Source organism: Eptesicus fuscus, chromosome 15, assembly GCF_027574615.1.
Source record: "Eptesicus fuscus isolate TK198812 chromosome 15, DD_ASM_mEF_20220401, whole genome shotgun sequence".
Classification (NCBI taxonomy): domain Eukaryota; kingdom Metazoa; phylum Chordata; class Mammalia; order Chiroptera; family Vespertilionidae; genus Eptesicus; species Eptesicus fuscus.
In genome coordinates, this window is record NC_072487.1 from 75,909,496 (window position 1) to 75,930,969 (window position 21,474).

General features: G+C 45.9%; 1 protein-coding gene across 1 annotated transcript in view; it reads left to right on the forward strand.

Moving 5' to 3' along the window:
* NUP214 (nucleoporin 214) overlaps positions 1-21,474 on the forward strand; it is a 79,168-nt gene that overhangs the window by 14,172 nt on the left and 43,522 nt on the right. The window contains exons 11-22 of the mRNA XM_028127069.2: positions 145-306; positions 3,761-4,229; positions 5,509-5,678; positions 7,912-8,006; positions 10,778-10,864; positions 11,041-11,190; positions 12,306-12,464; positions 14,760-14,863; positions 17,575-17,757; positions 18,465-18,550; positions 18,643-18,726; positions 20,738-21,001. Of these exons, the coding sequence (XP_027982870.2) occupies positions 145-306; positions 3,761-4,229; positions 5,509-5,678; positions 7,912-8,006; positions 10,778-10,864; positions 11,041-11,190; positions 12,306-12,464; positions 14,760-14,863; positions 17,575-17,757; positions 18,465-18,550; positions 18,643-18,726; positions 20,738-21,001 (2,013 nt within the window). The remainder of the gene's footprint in view (positions 1-144; positions 307-3,760; positions 4,230-5,508; positions 5,679-7,911; positions 8,007-10,777; positions 10,865-11,040; positions 11,191-12,305; positions 12,465-14,759; positions 14,864-17,574; positions 17,758-18,464; positions 18,551-18,642; positions 18,727-20,737; positions 21,002-21,474) is intronic.

Consider the following 21,474-nt stretch of genomic DNA (forward strand, 5'->3'; position numbering starts at 1 on the left):
CCCAGGCAGCGGCTCTGGGAAGGGTGAGTGGGGGACAGCTGTTGAGACTTGGACCGAGGGAGCTGCCTGGAGCTGAGGGCAGTCAGCCCTTCTGGCTCGGGCCGTCTTTCCCTCTTTCTTCACTTTCGTTTTCTTCTTTAACAGCTGATGAGAAGACTCTCCCTCCGGCTCCGGTTCTTCTGTTACTCTCGACAGATGGTGTGCTCTGTCCATTTTACATGATCAACCAGAATCCCGGGGTGAGGGCCCTCATCAAGACACCGGAGCCGCTCCCGTTGGAGGGAGAGCGCCAGCCCAGGTCGTCAGGTATGTCTCCCCTTTGCCAGAAAGGGGCGCCATGGGCCAGTAGGGCTCTTCCCAAGGAGGGAAATATGTGAGAATACAGTTATCTCGGGACAGTCATTCTTACTGCGTCGGGGACTCATTTTTTCTTAGAATAAACATGCACACACTTGCCTTCCCTCACTCACAAGCTGTGTTCTCCACTCTGTACTTCACTTCAGAGGAAAAGGAAGCTGGGCCAGATGGGCCCCATCAGGTAGTTTACCAACAATCCCCTATTGTAGGACTGTGCGGTATATGGTCAGAATCCTACGGGCAGGTTTAATCCAGAGGGATTGCTTAAGTAAATGACTGTACATTCATACACTGAGTGCCTTGTAACTATTGGGAATGATATGTATGGACAAGGAAAGAGTTAGTGGAATATATCATAAAAAGCACTATCTACTGTATGACTCCTTTTTTATGAGAAAAATATGTGCATAAAAATACTTAAAAGATTGATTTTTAAAATAAAAATAGTGGTTATTTCCGGTGGTGGGAACATGGGCATTTTATTTTCTTTTGTTTATATTTCATTTTCTTCAGGTTTGTTTTTTTCCTCTTTAAAAATCCTACTTAAGTGATATATGTTTATTGGAGAAAAATTAGAAAATATAGAAGCAGGATAACGTAAGAGCCCATCGTCAAGCAGTAGCCACAGTCAGCATTTGGTACAGAATCTTCATGAGCATAAACGCACACATACAAATGCTAATTTGTATTTTCAAATTTTTCGCAGTGCAGTTGTATCACTTCTGAGAACAAAATAGAAAACATTTTCAAAGGGGATTGTTTCCTATTTTGAAATTTCACTAATATTTCTCTTTTTGGATTCTGTGAGTATATAACTTTTAAGAATTTCTCTTCAAGTGTGTCTAAAAATGCTTATAACGTAACCAAATTCGTATCTAAGAAACAGTGTGTTGACCAGGTGGGCTGGGTAAGGTTGACAGTACTTTGGGTGTATTCCCGCGAGGCTTCCATATGCAGGGTGAGTTGTGCATCGTCAGTGGAGCCAGATGCGTGGCTCCTACCGTTGGCAGTGAGACCCCAGTAATAACCAGCTGGCCTGCATAGACTGTGCCGCCTTGTTGTGTTGGGACACCTCATTGGCTGCAGGGTGTGTACCGAGTTGTTCCTGTAAGTGGTCCTGAGTACCATGAACGGCCTGCACCCGCTGGCCTGGTCCGCCTGTAACACGCAGTGCGCCCTGTGAAGGCAGGAGCTGTGGGCGAGGTTTGTTTCTGAACACAGCTCAGTGCGAGGACTTGGCTACGAGCCCATTAAACCCGGGGCTCAAGCCGAGGCCAGAAACTCCCTCTTCCCGGGCGCTTGGTCCAGAGGTAACAAGTTCAGGTGGCGGAAGGGGGCCCTGCAGGGAGGAAGGGCCCGCCAGCTCCAGCCGCAGCCTCTTGTGGGCTCAGAAGACATAGTGGGCCCTGTCCCAGGGATGCTGGGTTGAATGGTCAGCGGGAGCAGTGAGGTTTTCAAAGGGTCCGTTGTATTTCCTGTGGAACAGACTTCTCACGGCCTTCGAATATGCGTAGAAGTGACTAACCTTTATGTGTGTCTTCAAAGAAGTGAGCTCGCTGTGCTGGCTCCATAGTTACTGTGTAAAAGAAGTATTAACAGGACAGATGTGCTTGCAGGGTTATACTTTCATAGAAGTGATCGTTCCAAAACAGTGTTTTCATACTTGCATCCTAAGTATTTCGTTGCTTTAGACATAGTGGGTCAACTGTCTCAACCATTTGGAAGACCAAGACCCATTAATATAAAAGTACAACAAAAAATATTGCTTTCTTATCTAGTTAGTTAATTTAGACAGTTAACATGTTGACTTTACAGAAAGTAGATATCATTTTAAACCTGCCTTTTGGGGTATTCTCTTTGATTGTTTTTTTCATAAACATCTTTCTTCCTAGATGTATTCATACTGTATATATCATTGGAATGCAAGTTTATAACTTAAATTATAAGCATTTTCCAGACTCTTACATAATCTTATGATTCATTTAAAAGAGTGACTGTTTAATATTCCATTGAATATTTTTTGCATTTGGGTTGTGTTAAATGTCTTTCATTTTTAAAAATTATTTTCATAGGCTTTATTCTTAGAAGTGAGTTTACTGGGTCCATTCTTTTATGATTTTTGAGACAAAATGCTAAAATATTTTCTAAGGGACTGCTAAATTAGGTACATATTAGTAGTAAAAAAATTTCAGGTTCATTTTACCCTTCCTAACATAGGGTTATAGATATTTAATTTTTAGTAATTTAGAGGACAGTGATTGGCCTCATTTAAATTTACATTTCTTTTATTAGAGAGATTAAGTACTAGTATATTTACTTTTTGTGAATTAGTTTCCCAGCTTTTGTCTATTAGAGTCTTAAAATTTTCAAATCTCAATTTGTATTCATTCTTGCTGCAGATTTTTTTAATTTACCATTTGGTTATTTGGTAACTATCTTTTTATATAGTCAAATCTTAATCCTTTTTGCTTCTTACTTTTTTAAAAATATATTTTATTGATTTTTTACAGAGAGGAAGGGAGTGGGATATAGAGTTAGAAACATCCATGAGCGAGAAACATCGATCAGCTGCCTCTTGCATACCCCCTACTGGGGATGTGCCCGCAACCAAGGTACATGCCCTTGACCGGAATCAAACCTGGGACCTTCCAGTCCGCAGGCCAACGCTCTATCCACTGAGCCAAACCTGTTAGGGCTGTGGTTCTTTTTAAAAATATATTTTTATGGATTCCAGAGAGGGAGGGAGAAATAGAAACATCAATGATGAGAGAGAATTATTGATTAGCTGCCTCCTGCACACCCTCTACTGGGGATTGAGCCTCCAACCTGGGCATGTGCCCTGACGGAATAAACCATGACCTCCTGGTTCATAGGTTGATGCTCAACCACTGAGCAACATCAGCTGGGCCGTTTTGTCATTTCTGAATTTATTAAGTGAACCTCTCAGAGACTCAACTCATTTTTGCCTCCTTTGTTTGAGATGCAGTGTACTTGTGCTTTTGTGTGTATTTTTATTCACCTGAACTGGCTTTCAGTGACTTACAGGTAGAGATCTGAATTACAAGTGTTCCTGATTGGGATGAAATGTCGCAGGATGACTTGCTTTTCACATTGCGAAGTGTACTTTTTCTGTGTTACTCAGCTGGGCATCCATGAAGTGCTGTTAGTCTAATGTCTTTCCCCGTTTCCTTTTCCTTCAAAGTTCTGTAATCTTCTGTGGAGCGTTTGCTGTGGAACGTGAACCAGCACCTCCATCTCCTGTGTTTCTTTCTCCTTCATGCACCAGGACCTTTATTTCTGGCTTCCTTCTGCCACAGACCCTTTCCGCTGGCCTTCTGTCATGTGGCCCTCTGCCGTTACCGTGCTAACTCGTCCCTTCCTTTCCCCCATCTCTTCACTGCAGGAAGTATTCCCACGACCCCAACCTCGCCAGTCCCGCAGAAACCCGAGGCTTCAGCCGCTGCAGCTCCTGTCTCCGTTCCACCTTCCCTGCCGGCTGCTCCCGCCGCCACCTTCTCTCTGCCCTCTGCCGTGGGGGCCTCTGCCGCCTTCTCCTTTGGTTCTCCGTCCTTGAAATCATCTGGGTCTGTTGCTGGGGAGCCCCCTCCGTACCCCAGTGGATCTGACGCTTCCAAGGCAGCAGTGGGCTCCGGTGCAGCCACCTTTTCATTCGCTCCTCCTCAAACCCCCCTGGCGCCCACCCCCGCGGCCTCTCCGATGGCCCCCGCCGCCGCTTCGTTCTCCTTTGGATCCTCGGGATTTAAGCCTGCCTTGGAGAGCACACCAATGCCAAGTGCGTCCACTCCCGGCCTTGGATTGAAGCCCTCCTTCCCACCCTCAGCCTCTGCTGTCAAGCTCAACCTCGGCGACAAGTGAGTGGCACTGAGTTTGATTTTTCCGCAGGGCGGGTGGGAGTGCCCATGTCATTCACCGAAAACAGCTGCTGCGATTGCAGTTACTCAGTGATTTTCCAGGGGGTTTCTTGTTTGTTTGTTTGTTTTTCATTTTTTTCCCAAGTAATACTAGCAAATGGCAAAAATCCAAATAACAAAAGGTTTGCATTTCATTTGTGTCCAGAAGGGTCTCTTAGATTTTTTTTTAATTATTATTATTAGAGGTTTATATTTAAATACTTTTTTGCTTCTTCAGGTTTCAAATGTAGGAGATACCCCTTATTTAAAAAAAGTAGCCATACAAAGTATATATGCTGTAGGGGAAGTGAATCTCTTGTCCACCCTTGACTCTCTGCACTGTTTTCTATGCGGCCACCAGTGACTGGGTGAAATTGTATTCACATCGGATACAATGACTCCTGCTTGGCAGCCCTGTGGCTTCTCATTGCTCTCAGTACAGCCCAAACTTCGTAATGTGGTATCCCAGTTCCCTCCAGATCTGGATCTACCAGCTCACTCATCTTACTTTTTACTCTTTATCTGCTGGTGGTGGTCTCCCCACTAGACTGTAAGCCTCTTGAACGAAGTGATTCCTTAGACCTCGGAGCCCTTCCCAACACAGCCATCTGGTGTAAACACTACGGCACTGCCACACTCATCTGGACTCTCTAGTGGCTGTGGAGGTGGTGTTACCGCCGTTGTCACTGCTGCCACCATTGTGATTGCCGATGGCATTTTAATTTCTTGTCCCAGTCATCTAATGCTGGATGTTAGATTGTCTCCAGACGTTTGCTCTTTAGGGGAAGCTTCCCTGACATTCCCCGAGACTGCACATCCCAAAGAGGGCGACCTGCTTCCCTCTTCCTCCTCCACTCCCCAGAGGCTGTGGTCTCCCACACGAGTTCTCAGTCATGTTGTTGGGAAAAGAGGGAACTGAACTCCCCTAAGCGTAATTGAGTCCCACCCTTTTTGCTCTACTCAGCTTGATAGAGTAGAAAATATTTCATATCATGGTAGTCTTAGTTTCGTTTTCCTGTTAAGTATTTATTTGGTATTTTTATTGACTAACTCATTCCTAAATAAGCAGATCAGATCAATGTTTCTTGCAGCTTTCACCTTTTATAAAAAGTGGCTGAACATTTACATTTCTCGAGGGCTAAAAGGTACGGATAGTAGGTTATCCTTTGATGACTGCTCATGAGCAGCGTGGGAGAGTCTTCAGCAGGCTGTTCTGATGCATTCGGGCTGCCGTCCTCAGGTTCACTGCCGTGGCTGCCTCTGCTCCTAACAGCTCACCGAGCACCCCCCCGATGCTGCCCTTCTCCGCCTCCAAGCCAGCTTCTTCCGGACCTCTCAGCCACCCCACGCCCCTCTCAGCAGCATCCGGCTCCGTGTCAGCCAAGTCCTCCGCCTCCCCCTCAGCATCAGGTACGGTTTAAATACACTGCTTTAGAGCTCAGTCCTGAATTCTCAGATTAGCATCTCTAGGTAGTTAAGAAGCCCAGCTAAGGTAGTTGGACTTAGTTGTTTTTTCGTGCCTTCTGTGTCTCACACTGACGTGCTGTGGCACACACTCTGCTCTCTGCGTTGGGAGGGTTCGCAGTGGCCTCAGGGCTGCCATGCCTTCTCCGACATTCCTCCTGTGCACTTGACACTGGATGATGTGAGTTGTTGTCCAGCCTTGGTCTTCCCTGGGAGCCTGCCCCCTGTGAGGGGCCAGAACAGAACATTTCTCTAAGCCGCGGTGGCTGTCACACTATTGCCTGTAGTGGCTGTCTTGAATTTTCACACTCAGCCCTACTGTAATTAGATTTATTAAATAAAGATCATAGTGGGAATAATTATTATAGCCAGGTTGAATTAAAGTTCATTATGAAACTCCATAAGCAAATTACCTTTTTTTTCCTATCAAACCTGCAGAAATGTTGCAAAAATTATATAATGAATACTATAACCTTCACCAAAATTCAACACTTGCTAACATTGTGCACCATTTGTTTTAATACATTTATTCCTAAAACCTTTGAGAGTTAATTACAACATGAAACACTTCACATCTAAGTACTTCAGTGTATCTTCTAAAAACAAGGGCACACAATCCATTATCACTGCAGGAAATTTAACAATAACCTACCCCCATGTGCACATTTCCACCGTTATCCCCATAATGGAGCCAATCAGGGATCACAGTATATTCCAGCTGGGTCTCAGGCTCAGTCTCCTACATTTGCCACCTTTTTGTCTTCCCGGCACTGACATTTGGAAGAGGTCAGGCCAGTAGGCTTGTGGACGGTCCCTCACTTTGGACCTAGTTGCCCTGCATGATGAGGTTCAGGTTAAGCGTTTTGAGCAGTAACACCACGTAGGTGACGCACATCACACCGCACGATTGGTGTCCTGACACAGTGGTGTTCTTTGGTCCGTTGGTTAAGGTGGCGTTTGCCAGACCTGTCTCCGTTTTTAACTTGGTTATTGTCATAAATGCCAGTGGTAATGCCTAGCCAGACATCTAGGTAACCATTTGGTGTTTGTGTGACGGGAATAATTTTATTTTGGTAAATGTCAAGCAGGCATTGAGCTATGAGATGCCTGAAATCATCTCTCTTCGCCTGCTGCTCAGGAGAAAGGGCTGCATTGCGGAGTTTGCCAGTCACCTCACGCTAGGACTTTTCGGGACGTTCTGAAGGCATCGTATAGGACCCAAACGTTCAGAAGCCTTGCCTTAGTCTTTTCACGTCTCTATGGTTTGGGAGAAAAAACTGGAGTCTTAGTGCACATTTACTTTATCACTTTCTGCTGCTCACCACCCAGATCTGCCCCACCCTGTGCCATTATTTAATTCTTAAAGTTGGGGGGGGGGGGTCCTAATTTATTGGCTCTCAGTCCCAGTTGCACACTAGACTCATGGGGGATCCATCCCCTAGTAGTGTAATCAGACTTTCTGAAGTGACACTTGGGGTTTTGGTGTGTGTGTATTTTTATTTTTAGTATTTCATTTTTATCCTCACCTGAGGACATGCTTAGAGAGAGGGAGGGAGGGTGGAGGAGAGAGAGAAAGAAAATCAGTCTGAGGGAGAAACATCGATTGGTTGCCTTCTGCACGCTCCCCAACTGCATCAAACTCGTAACCCAGGTATGGACCCTGACTGGGAATTGAACTGCCAGCCTTTCGGTGCACACGCAGGCCAGACGGTGTTTGTTTTCTTTAAAAGTTCCCCCTATGACTCTAACTCGCAGCGGGTGAGCCCAGGAGGGTCCCGCGACCCTGTGAGTTCTTACAGGTGATGGGGTCATTGGTCTCATCTTCCGGTTTAAACTGTCCCCAGCTCCCTGAGGTGCACTGGAGCCTCTGTGAGGAGGAAGGAGGGGCCAGGTGACTGGCCTGGGCCTGCCCACAAGTCCTCCTGCCTGTGATCAGAGACACGCTAGTTTTATCTGCTTTACGAAAGAATTTCCCATCTAAAAATGTAAGGCTTGCTTTTTAGTTACCTTGGAACGGGGGCTAACACAACTGTGGGCATCACTCTTGCTAACCACAATCATGAAAGGGGCCAGGGACAATGAGAACTGGGCTGTTGTTTGAGGAAAGGGCACCTGTGATGGGAGAAGTAGCGGGAGTGAGTGCTGGCTGGCTGTTTTAACTGGCGTCTTGTTCTGGCAGGGCGATCTGCGCATGGCGGCCCAGGCCCAGTGTCCGCACTGGGGCAGAAATCGCCCAGGATAACCGCTCCGGCGGCGAAGACGGGCTCTCCCCAGGTACTTGAACCTCACTCGCAGTCCTGTGCTTGCTCATTACTGCCCCTGCAGGCCTGTTTATAAAACGGGTTTTTGTGTTTTAGAATCTACACTTTCGCAATAGTTCTTAGGACTCTGTGGTGGGAAATAGGTGAGTTTTGCATATTTGTAATGTGTGCTCTGTGCTCACATTACAAATGTATCTCAGCTCCCGAGTCTGCGTCATTTCCTCTGCTGGTTACTGAGCTTATGCAGGACCTGATGCTCTCCGTTTGTTGTAGTCTCTTGTCTGAAAATACTGTGGCATCTGATTTTTCTCTTCTTCTCAAAGTAATCAATTCTATCCAGTGCCCCTTTTCCTCACCATCTCGGTTGATTTTGCTTACTTAACTTTTATTGACATATGATACACATAGGGAAAAAGGTACTTACGTGAGACACACACACTTGAATGAATTGTCACCAGCTGGATACACCTGGGTAACCAGCACTCAGATTGAGAAATGGAACATGACCAGGACCCCACAATGCCCCTCGTCTGTGCCCTTCTACTTGCTACCTTGCCAAAGGGGCTCAGCTGTCATAATTTCTGACAGTGCAGCTTAGCTTAGCCTGTATGTACCTTCTATAAATGGAGTCACACGGCATGTATTCTTGTATCTGGCTGTTTTGCTCAACATTATGTTGGTGATGTCTATCCGTATCATATGGGGTGACTACCCTACATGTGTTCATTCCGTCTCAGTGGGCATTCCAGTAGCTCCCAGATCTGAGTTACTGTGAATAGTGTTGCAGTAACCTTGCTAGGTGATGTTTTGGATGAACAAACGTATGCATTTCTGTTGAATAAATATCCACGTGTGGAATTGCTGGTCCTGGACGATGCCTTTATTTCTCTTAATTCCCAGGCATGTATGCAAGTTCAGCTGTTCTATGTCCTCCCCAATCTTGGTATTTTTCATCGTTTATTGTTGGTGTATTTTGTGGTTTCAACTTGTATTTCCCTGATGACCAGTAAATTGAGTTTTTCCATATGATTATTGGCCATGTGAATATGGGTGACTGTTCAAGATTTTTTACTCATTTTTCTATTGGGTTTTCTGTCTTTTTCTTAGTGATTTGTAAGAGTTAGTTCCGTGTGTGTGTGTGTGTGTGTGTGTATGTACACACACACGCACACACACCCATGTAATGTAACTACTTAGTCTGTGAATTGCCTTTTCATTCTTTTTATGGTTTCTTTTGATGACTGCAAGTTCTTAATTTTAAAATAGTTTCATATATCAATTTTTATTTTGTGATTAGTGCTTTCTGTGTTCCATTTTAGAAGTCATTTCCTATTCCAAGGTAAAAAAGATATTTTCCTTATTTTTTTATTTTTCAATTACAGTTTACTTTCAGTATTATTTTGTGTTAGTTTTAGGTGTACAGCATAGTGGTTAGACAGCCAAATACTTTACAAAGTGTTCCCCTCCTATGTTTATCTAAAAGCTTTATAATCTCTTCATATTTAGATCTACAGTCTGTCATCTCAGTTTATTTTTATGGTTTACCTTAAAGATGATTTTATGTCAGTTTCCCACTAGATTATTTTAGTCTCCTCAGAACAGGAGTCATGTCTCTCCTTCTGTCTCTCTCCCAGCCACCCCCACCTCCCTCAGCACAGCACGGGCACAGAGTAAATAGTTCTCAGGCCTGGCTTTTGGCACAATGCAGGACACATGGTGGTTTTTAAGTAAATGTTTGCTGTTTTAATGAGTACTTATACTTTTTTTTAAAACTGTTAATTGCTATAGGTATTAAATAATTGAGACGTCATCTCAAATTATAGCATTTCTGATGCAGGATTCTTGGTTTCTCTCTCCCAGAACTTATTCCTCTCCTAGTATTCCATTTCCTTAAATAGGAAACCAGGTGTTTGCTCCAGCCCCAAACTCAGAGTCCCTCCCCCAGTCTGTTCTAGCAAGTCTTTCTCAGCTCACACTGACGTGGTGTAGGTCATAAATCCACAGCTCCCATCCCCCTGCTAACGTCACGAGTCAGGCCGTTACCATCTCTTACCTGGTCAGCCTCCTGCTGATCTCCCTGTTTGTGCTCCTCCCTCTCACTGCTTAGCAGCAGGAAGGATCTTTTATAATCCTAAATTAAAGAGAAGCTTACACTCTCCTCACACTTCACCAGGAACTTTGCACCACACTTAGAATGAAATCCAGACTTCGTGGGGTAGCCCTGCGTGATCTGCCCTGCCCTTTCCAGCTCCCACCCTGACCTCCCTGTGTCGCACTGACTTCCTCTCTTCCCTGCGTCATGCCGCGTCTTGCATGCCTCAGCTTCTGTGCACGCGCTCTTTTCACTGCCTGGAAGGTGCTTCCCCAGACCTTCCCGTAGCTTTCTCCTTCACTCCGGGCCTCAGGTCACAGGCAGCCTCTCTGGGCCATCTCACCTCAAGTAGTCCCCCTTTTATTCTCTTTATGTGTCCCTGTTTCCTACTCCAGATCACTGTCACCAGCTGAAATTTATCTGATTGTTTTACTTTTTATTAGTCGTTTTATCCCAGTAGAAGAGACGTTCCCTGAGTGTAGGGATCTCATTTATCTTGTTAACCTTTTCTCCACTGTCTAAACATGCCTTCTACCAAGCAGATACCTGGTAAATACGGGCTCAAAGGAATGAATGACGGAACGATGGCTGTTACAAGAGTGGCGCCACCTGTGACAGGCGTGGAACCCACTGCTTCAAGAAGCCGTGCTTGGAGTGTTGGGTACATTTAAATATCTTGCCTTCCATTTCAGGCGAAATCACTTCCGGCTCCTGGGACAGAAAAGCAGGGACATCAGTGGAAAGAGTCAGACCCTGTAATCGTTGGAATTGGCGAGGAGGTAAACTTGCTCCTGCATGTTTTTCCCCAAGCAGTGCAGACGCCCGCATGGCTGTTCCATTCTGGCTTTGAGCCTTGGAGTGTCCCAAGAGTCTGTGCTGCCAGTGAGCCCAGTAGCAGTGACATTACTGCTGTGCCACTCGCCCTAAGAAGTCTCCTTGTGTGTGGCTTCTGCAGATCGCGCACTTTCAGAAGGAGCTGGAAGAGCTGAAAGCTCGAACTGCGAAAGCCTGTTTCCAGGTGGGCACCCCTGAGGAGATGAGGACGCTGCGGACAGAATCGGATGACCTGCACGGCTTTCTTCTGGAGATTAAAGAGACCACAGAGGTTGGTGTCTGGGGGTCTTCCGGAGTTGACTGCACGTTGACATTGTGCTCCTGGTACTCCAGGGGCGTGTATGCTTTTTTCTTCAAGTCACCAGTGTTGTTTCTTACGTGTGAGAGTCGTTCACGGAGGAATGCCCAAGTTCAAATTCTACCTTTAGCACTTAATAAACTAGATGACTTTGGGCAAGTTAATCTAGCTGCTCTGTTTCGGTTTTCTCATGGGAAGTGGAATGCTATATGTCTACCCTGTTGACACAGGGCACTCCGTAAAAGTGCCTGTTGGTAGGTAGGATTTGGAAATTGACTTTGGAGTGTTTGAAAGGGGAAGTTCTCCAGGTGTTCGCAGGGACTGTCTTCAGTAAGATTACAGCTCCTGTTAATACTTATTCTTTGCCTTTTCAATTATTAGAAATGGTTTCTTCCTTCTTTAAAAAAAAAAATAGATTTTTATTGATTTCAGAGAGGAAGGGAGAGTGAGAGAGAGAGAGAAATATCAATGATAAGAATTACTGATTGGCTGCCTCGTGCACACCCCCTACTGGGGATCAAACTTTGACCTCCTGGTTCATAGGTCTATGTTCAACCACTGAGCCACGCCAGCCAAGCAGAAATGGTTTCTTAATGAGAAGAAAAATAATTTTTTAAATGAATATTGATTGGTAGACTAAAAAAGAGAAAAAAGAAAAAGAAATTGCCCTAACCAGTTTGGATCAGTGGTTGGAGCATCAGCCCGTGGACTGAAGGGTCCCGGGTTTGATTCTGGTCAAGGGCACATACTTCTGTTACAGGCTCGATCCCTCGCCCCAGTCAGGGCACATGCGGGAGGCAACTAATCAATGTGTCTCTTTCACATCAATGTTTCTCTCTCTAAAAATCAGTGGAGAAAATAACCTCAGATGAAGATTAACACAACACAAAATTACAAGGGAAATAAAGAACATTGGTGTCTTGCTCTAAGCAGTGAAATTCTTTTTTTGCATGACTATTAACTGTATTCAGATGTTCACCATGTTAACTATTTGAGAAGCACCACCTTCCTTGATCCAGAACAGGAAGGCTACCTAATTTCTTAGAAATACCGCTTTTTGTATCAGTACATCCTTATTCCTTTCATAGTCTCTTCATGGAGATATAAGTACCCTGAAAACCACTCTGCTTGAGGGCTTTGCTGGTGTGGAAGAAGCCAGAGAACAGAGTGAGAGGAACCGTGACTCGGGATACCTGCACTTGCTCTACAGGAGACCCCTGGACCCCAGGAGTGAGGCGCAGCTCCAGGTAGGGGCCAGCAGAGCGCGCTGGCAGCGGGGCCTCCGCCGTTCTCCTCCTCGAGGCATGGGTTTGGCCGACTGTCTTATGAAGTGGCTTCCTTCCTGTGAATAATTTCCCTGTTCCCCGTAGACGTCCTTAACTGATGAAGAAAATGGGACTCTTCCACGTGATGCTTTTTGAATTAAACAAAAATAGAATTCCTAATTAAACCTTCTGCTTGGTAGACAGTATGCTGTTGAAAAAGATACATTTAGAAATAAGTCATGAATAATAACCATTAAAGTAGCAACTACTCATTGAGCACCAGGTACTCTGCGGGGCGTTTTCTACCCATTATTTCTAGTCTTTAAAACCAGCTGCTCTGTAAGACTCGGGCTTCCGATCCCAGCGTACAGGTGAGGAAGGTGAGCCTCAGAGGCAGGGGTGGTGGTAGGAGTGGAACCAGAATCAAGACCTCCTCTTGCCCGGCTCTTTCCTGTGTGCCATAATTTAGCAGCGCTACTTTTCTCAGTAATTTTCAATTAATTATTCTTATTCTCTATCTTCGTGAAATCTGGATTTTGTTTTCAACTTTCAATTTATTCCCAATTGTTGTACCATAGCTTGGTGGGGGTCATCCCCACTTCCTTGCATTTGCCTAGAATCCCTGTAGAAGTGGGGCACAGAGGGCAGTGCTGGTCATGCTCACCCAGCACGTGAGGGTCTCTGAGTGTGAGGAACCCCCTCCTGCCCAGAAAACCCGCCGTCCACGTGTCTCACCTGATACACTTTCTGACAGTAGGAAAAGGGAAGACACAGTCCCTCCGCCCAGAAAGGTGGGAGCCCTGGCTGTGCCCACAGCGCTGTGGGATCCCTCGATGCTCCTCCACTGGGGACGCTAACCCTCCTAGCGAGGGAGTGCTAGCCATGGCCTGCACTCCTCATCTAGTTACACTTGCTTCCCACTGCCTTTTCACCTCTTGCTCTGCGTCCAAACTAAAAGAAAAGCATACGGCTACTGGGCAACACTCGCCCATTCAGAAAGAAGTCAGTTTCTCTTTTCACAGTGCTCAGTAGGTCCGAGTAGCTAGCATGTATTAGTTCATGCCTGTACAAAAGCAATGTCCTGGAAGTACCCGAGTCTCGCCACTAATCGGCACTGGACCCTTGAGCCTGGACAGTCTGGCTCAGAGCCTGTGCTCTTGACCACGACACTACAACGTGTGGCCCCCACAGCTGGCTCCGTGGCGGTGGGGAGGATGAATGCACGAATGCAGTGTGGACTGTGTTCCTGTGGGATCACAGACGGGGAGCAGCTGAGCCACAGGGAAGTGTTTGTGACGGGCCTCGAAAGAAGCGGGGTGTTCTGGGAGATGCAGTCAGGAGAGCACGCGGGAGCTAATCGCGGAGGTCTCGTTGCGCCGAGAGTTCAGAGAGAGGGCCTCCCGTCGCCAGGTGTCGGCTGAAATTTGTATTTGATGCTGAGGTTACTGCTACTTCCTGGAACCAGCTTGACTCTCTTTAATGACATTTCCTCTTTTTCAGTTGGGACATACAACCTGACCCAAGAATAACTTTAAGCTACATTTAAGCACAGTAGGATCTTTGTGCAGATGCAGAGAGCTTTCCCTGTGCGTGCACATCGTCTTCCTTTGCTTATACATTTAGTGGACTGGTTCGTCTTTATTGTTCATTTTTGAAAGTCAAGTTGTATAGCACGAAGGTTAACACTGGATCAAAATGTAAACAAAATTATTGCAGGCCTAAAATAAGTTAATAGATAAGAATTTTAATACACTTTCTAGTGTTGGTGCTATTTTTTTTGTTTTGGAGAAGAAATGAAATTTTCTCAATTGGTGAGATGACTTCTGTGTTCTGAATAAATTGGTTCAGAATTATTTTCAACACTGTTTTGTAGGATAATTTTGTGTCTAATGCAGTTAATTTCATGGGTGGGAGAGCAAAAACTAAGTGGATGCTCTGTTGGCGTACCAGAGCGCAGCGGAAAATTCCTAGGCCAGGCTGAGATACTTCAGAGGAACTGAAAAATGAGAACTAAGCAGGAACTTCTGTTCCCTAGAGGCCCTGGGCCGACACCCATTCTGTTTCTGTTTCTTTACACCACCTCTCTGTCACACCCTCAAAAGGTTGAGTTTCTGGATTTCATTTGTATTATAATGTTCTGATGATTATGTTAAAACCTAGTATGTTTTCTTTGTTCATTATGGTTCTCAATATAAAAATAATTGAAAATTATCTTGATTGTTTTGATACATCTTTCTCCAAGCTACTGGAAAATGGAGTCATTTTCTTTTCTTGTAGGAAATTCGGCGCCTTCATCAATATGTGAAGTTTGCTGTTCAAGATGTGAATGATGTCCTAGACTTGGAGTGGGATCAGCATCTGGAACAAAAGAGAAAACAAAAGTGAGTGAGGTCCCATCCCCCACTGGTGGCAGGAGATAGTGCTGCTGCCTTTTCAAAAGCTTTAGGAACATGGATAAAACCCTGAAATGTTAATTCTCATCGACCCTGGCATTCTGCTTCCAGATATTTGTTCTGCAGACACAATAGCAGTGCTCACAACTGTGTGCATCAGAGAATTTATATCTCGGCTCAGCTTACTCGTGATGCAGACAAATTGGATTAACCTTGCTTACCCACGGCTTAGAGGAGGGGCTCAAAGTCTGGTCTCTTTCTCTTAATACAGACATAACCATGGACTAGCATGTTCTCCAAATAGCACATTAAAGATACAGGGAGTGTACAAGATGGTAATTATATAACTACTAGAGGCCTGGTGCATGGATTTGTGCACCGATGGGGTCCCTCGGCCTGGCCTGCGCCCTCTCGCAATCCAGGACCCCTTGGGGGATGTCAGAGAGCCAGTTTTGGCCCGATCCCTGCAGGCCAGACCGAGGGACCCTACCGGTGCACAAATCCATGCACCAGGCCTCTAGTATGCATATAAAATCTTTGGTTAATCTCTTCCCACCCTCCCCCTTCCCCCTTCCCTCTGAGATTCATCAGTTTGTTCCATGTTTCCATACCTGTGGTTTCTGCTCCTGCATTGAGCGCCTGCCCCCTGGTGGTCAGTGCGCATCATAGCTACCGGCTGGTGGATTAGGCTTTTTTTTAAAATATATTTTATTGATGTTTTACAGAGAGGAAGGGAGAGCGAGAGAGAGAGTTAGAAACATCAATGAGAGAGAAACATCAATCAGCTGCCTCCTGCACACCCCCCACTGGGAATATGCCTGCAGCCAAGGTACATACATGCCCTTGACCGGAATCAAACCCGGGACCCTTGAGTCCACAGGCTGACGCTCTATCCACTGAGCCAAACCAGTTAGGGCCGATTAGGCTTTTATATATATAGATTATTAGATACAATATATGTAATATGAAAAAGGTAAGACAAGACAAAATACTGGGTGATCTCAACATGGAGAACTAAACATTGAAAAGAGGCTGGAAATTAATCCGACAATATAATCACAGATACAGCTGCGAGATAGAGTTAAGAGGAATTTTTTCTTTATACTCTTTTGTATATTCCAAGTTTTCTTTTTAAGGAAACATTCCTGATTAGTGTGGCTAATTAGAAGGACAAGAGGAATGATGACAAAGGTATGACAAGGAACAGAATGCAGTACATTGTAAGAATAGTCGAGTGCCAACAAGAAATTGGAAAAACAGATCAGCCCTCCACACACTCCATATTGAAACACCTACACTTGATCAGTGGATTAGCCATGTGGGGAAACAAACCAGGAAATGACCTGTTTACCTGTTTATAAAGCTGGGGGATCACAGAACTTTTAAGTGGGGCAACCTTGGTGGGATGTCAGGGGCAGGGCCAGAATGTGCTTAAAGTTCAGTGAGCAGAATTGAATGCATTATATTGTACCACCTGGAGAGTGGCTTTGTGCCCAACCTGAGGAATCTGCTCGGAACATAGGTAGGGGAGATGGAGGTGAGTGTTGGTCCCTCGGACACTGTGGGGAGGATTCCTCACCTGTGGCTGGAGCACCTGGCCCTGGGGCAGCGGGTCCCCAGTGGAGATTTCACAGCTCACTCCCTAGTTCTGAGTCCGTTCGGCCACATGGAGAGGACGGCGTGACCAGCAGTGTGCGTGTCCTGCTCTGCTTGACAGTTAGATTTCTCTCTCAGAACGGGGAAGCCGGGCTCGCTTCTCCTTTATGACAGCTCTGTGCTGTCTAATGTGCTTTATTTTTAATTCCCTTTATGCAGAGCTCAGCTTCTTAAGTCTACACAGTTTTCTAGTGTTTCTGCTTACGTCTTTCTATAAGTATTACCTTGTACCCTGTTGAAATGTGTTTTTAAACATTTATCTTGATCCCAGCTGTGTGACTCAGTGGTTGAGGGTTGACCTGTGAACCAGGAGGTCACAACACGGTTTGATTCCTGGTCAAGGCACATGCCCAGGTTGTAGACTCAATCCCCAGTGAGAGGCAAGCAGGAGGCAGCCAGTCAATGATTCTCTCATCATTGATGATTCTATCTCTCTCTCCCTCTCCCTTCCTCTTTGAAATAAAAAATATTTTTTAAAATAAAAAATAAATTTTTTTTTTTATTTTGAACTAACCTGTCACCCGAAGGAAAGGGAGCCAGCCCTTCCTTGTTGCAGTTCCTGGGGTGGGTGCTCCCTGCTGCTCCAAGGTCAAGGGCATGTACCTTGGTTTTATCCATGTTCCTAAATCTTGTGCTCTCTCCCCCACTGATTCATGGCAGCATGTGAAGAGATGACTGACTCCCATCGGCTTTCCTGGGCCTTTTCTTTTTATTGAATGTGATTTACACACAGGAAGTGCACATGTCCTAAGTATGTTGCTGAATGAATCTGTCCCCTGTTGTTGACACGTCTCCCACCCTGTTCTACCCAGGGCCTCTGGGATTGTGCAGTTTGCTGCAGGCCTGGCCTTCCTCAGTATGTTGTAGCCTCGTTTGCTTTCGTCTCTTTTTTATGTTCTTGCATTTCCTGATGCCTTGTGTCCACTAGTGACTCTCTGTTTTAGTCTTCTCACTGTTATAGTTGTAGTCTCTTCTTCTTCTTCTGTGGGTGGTTTCTTCACTTGAACCGCTCACATGGACTTCTTTCTCATTGCTGTCAACAGGCGCCTGCTTGTGCCAGAGCGAGAGACGCTGTTTAACACCCTGGCCAACAACCGGGAGATCATCAACCAGCAGAGGAAGAGGTTGAACTGCCTGGTGGACAGTCTGCAGCAGCTGCGGCTTTACAACCAGACTTCCCAGTGGCGCCTCCCCTCGGGGGTGCCTCCCCAGAGCAGCACTCACAGGTGTGCGGAGAGCGGGTCTCTTCGCTACTTGCACTCAGTCATGTGGCTGAGTGAATGGATACGTATCGGGGAGTACGGTGGAATCGTCTTAAAGTGCTTCAGATGTGGGTTTGAAAGTGACCTGTGTGACCCTGGTCAGGTTCCTCACCCTCTGATCCTCTTCCTTTGTTTAAAAACTGGGGATAACAATATATGCCTCTCGGGGTTGTTGGGGAGTTAAATTAAGTCTAGAAAGCATCCAGTAGTGCATGTGATGAAACAGGTGCTCAATAGATAATAGTAGACGCTGGCAACAGTATTGTTTTATTGAAAATTAACTGATAGGATTAGGTTGACTGACTTGTTTCAAAGTTTAGGTTTGTCATTTTGCTTAAGTGGGGGAACTTTCAGACCCTCGCAGTTCGGCAGTCTACCCTTGACGTTTCCCGGGTGGTTTTGTGTTTCGCCTTTAAGCCAGAGGTGTAGGTGTTCATTGCCCCTTCTGCTAAAGCTCTCTCAGTGCGTGTACTGGGAGGTGGTGGTGGGGGGGGGGTATGATGTTAAGGTTGCCATCTCTTTCCTTTGGGATTGATCACATCGATTGGTCAGATGGCCTGTTTCTGAATGGGGGATGCTCATTTCTTGCGCTTATATTTAGGACAATGCACGCCCACCCCTCAGATTTCTCTGGTCATAGTTGGTTTCTATATGACGCTATCCCATTCCAGTTTTGACAGTGACCTGGAAAGCCTGCGCAATGCTTTGTTGAAAACCACCATAGAGTCTCACACCAAACCCTTGCCGAAAGTACCAGGTAAGTGCGTTCTTCCCAGTCCTTTAACCTTTGGTTTGCTGTCTTCTGCTGACCGGGTTGTAAGCATTTACGGGCTCATGAATTTCTTGCAGCTAAACTGTCCCCTGTGAAACAGGCACAACTGAGAAACTTCCTGGCCAAGAGGAAGACCCCACCAGTGAGATCCACTGCTCCAGGTACAGGAGCGGGGCCTGGACTTTTTAGCGCAAACCAAGCAGCACATGGTGTGTGTGTGTGGGTGGGGGTGGGGGGGGGCGGGGGTCTGTCTGTGTCTGTTTTCCTTTGGTTCTGAATAGGAGCTGGAGAAAATGGCCCTAGAATCTGTGTGCGTCTGAAGGCTGGAGCTGGAGCTGCTCGGCCAAGCCGCCCGCGCGGTGGTTGTGGCTCTTGCTCCCTGTTTTCTGCAGCCCTCGGACCGAGTGCCAGTGCTTCCCAAGGGTTTGGGGCGCTGAGCTGGCTCCACAGTTTGGAGCCTCTGCTTTAGAGAGTTGACTTCCCTGATTTGTGTGGGGTTTGAGGAAGATGGTATTTGTAAAAAGGCTTCTTCTTTTTTTAAGAAGATAGAGAAAAACCCACTGATTAGGGAATGATGGCTAAAAACACTTGCTGAAAAGAAGCCATATAACCAGTGAATAAAACCTGTTTTTGCTATTAAATTACCTAGATAACCGTGTTATACACAGCTTCAGGCATAGTGGTGCTTTGCTTTTGTGCTTGTATCTGCTTTTCTTTTTTGAAATTCTGTTTTGAGTTGAAACTGGTTTTTTTTTTAATACCAACAGCAAATTATTTTTTTGGTAATTAAAATAGGACAGAAATTTAATCTTACTGTACCGCCATTTATTAATTTTTCTGTAATCATAAAGCTAAATTAGGTAAGGTAATCGTCACAGGCAAGTGAAATCTTTTTAACAATCATTTCCATTATCTAAACTACTTTCTCTTAGTAGGTAATTGGAAAAATAGAACAAAGAATAAAAGTTACTCTTATCCCTCAACCCAAATATGTCATCAACTATGTCATTTTGGTTTACTCTTAAAATTTTTTCTTTATATATATAAATTTGATTTTTTGAAAATGAGATTGGGACTCTGACATTTATAATTTTGTACTTTTATGTTTCTTAATTAGAAACTTACAAACCTTTACTGTAAAAGAGAAAATGACAAGTGTTGGTGAGGCTGTGGACAGATTGGCCCCTGTGCACTATTAGTAGGAGTGGAAAATGGTGCTGCACTATAGAACGCAGCTGGTGGTTCCTCAAGAAACTAAACAATTACCATAGCATCCAGCAGTCCCACGCGTGGGTATCTACCCCAAAGACTGGGAAGTAGGAACCCAAACAGTATTCTGTACATTCGTGCTCATGGCAGCATTATTCACAATAGCTGGAAGGAAGAGCAGGACAAACCTCCAATGGATTGAGTAGATACACAAAATAGGGGGTACATGCATCTTAAAAAGGAAGGACATTCTGACATGCTACACTCTGGATGCAACTTGAGGATATTCTGCTAAGGAAAAAGCCACTCCCAAAAAGGCAAATATTGTCTGAGTCTACTTTTGTGAGTAAGCAGAGCAGTCAGATTCAGTGACAGAATAGAACGGTGGGCGCCAGAGGCCAAGGGGAAGAGCAGAATGGGGAGTTGGTTTTATGGGGACAGTATTTTTAGACCTGATTCATTCAAAAGAGTCGTTAGATTTAGCTGGAAATGTCCAAGGCAGTCGGGACTGAGGCCCTTCTGTTTGACCAGTTTGCATGAGGCCTGTTCTTAGAAATGACTGTTGGAAAAGGGACGGCAGTGGTGCGACTGTTCCCCGTGGTGCGACCGTTCCCCGTGGTGTGGGAGCTTCTCTGTTACTTTTCTGACACGTTGTTACTCTGCCTGTGAGATCCGCCGAGGGCCCCAGCTCCCCGCTTTCACACCAGCCTTCATTCTGCCTCTCACTTCGCATGTGTTTGTTTCACAGTCAAAGTGTTCTCGTTACGTGGCTCGGAATTTCAAAGCCCCATTTGAGCAAAGACCCAAAACCATCTTTATTCACATTCGACAATAGCTGCTTCCACTTAAAATGAGTAATAATTAAGTCATTTTGCAGATTGGCTATTGGTCTGTCCACAGTGAAAATTACACAGCCCTTGGGCGGCTTCATTACTAACTTGGGTTTTGTTTGGGGCTTTGTAGCCAGCCTGTCTCGGTCAGCCTTCCTGTCTCAGAGATACTACGAAGACTTGGATGAAGCCAGCTCAACGTCATCCATCTCCCAGTCTTTGGAGAATGAGGACACGCGGGCACCCTGTAAAGATGACGATGCCGGGACCCAGGTCCCTCGCCATGCCCCCGTGGTGCGCACTCCCTCCATCCAGCCCGGTCTCTTGCCCCAGGCGGCGGCTCCTTTTGCTAAATCTCACCTGAGTCATGGTCCACCCGGCGTGCTGGGAGCTTCAGGTAAGGAAACAAGGAGACAGGAAACTCTAAACCCCCCCCCCCGCACCCCCCATTAGGCTGGAACTCAGGAAGGAGCTGGAGCTGGGTTTTATACTATCACCCCACCGAGTTGTTGGTTCTGGCCCATTCCTGCCGATAGTCCAGAAATTTGAAGACAGTCCAGAGGAGGTGTGTGCCCTTAGAAGCAGTTGGTGGGACATTGTGAGGCAGAGAGACCGAGGCTGACACTGTCACAGCTTTGCTGTTGCGTCCGGTGTGCGCTTATTTAGAAGGTCTTTCCGGGAGGAATGGCAGGAGCTGTTTGCCTCCATGCGAAGCAGCGTCCACCCCGTGCCCTGCACATCCCAGCTCCTGCCGCGTTCTGCCCGGCTCGCCAGCACGCCCGTGCTCCTGGTCAGTGTCGCCTCACTGCGGTGACTGGCGTCAGCGTCGGGCTGTGCACTGAAGTGGCTTCTGACAGAGCAAACGAGCAG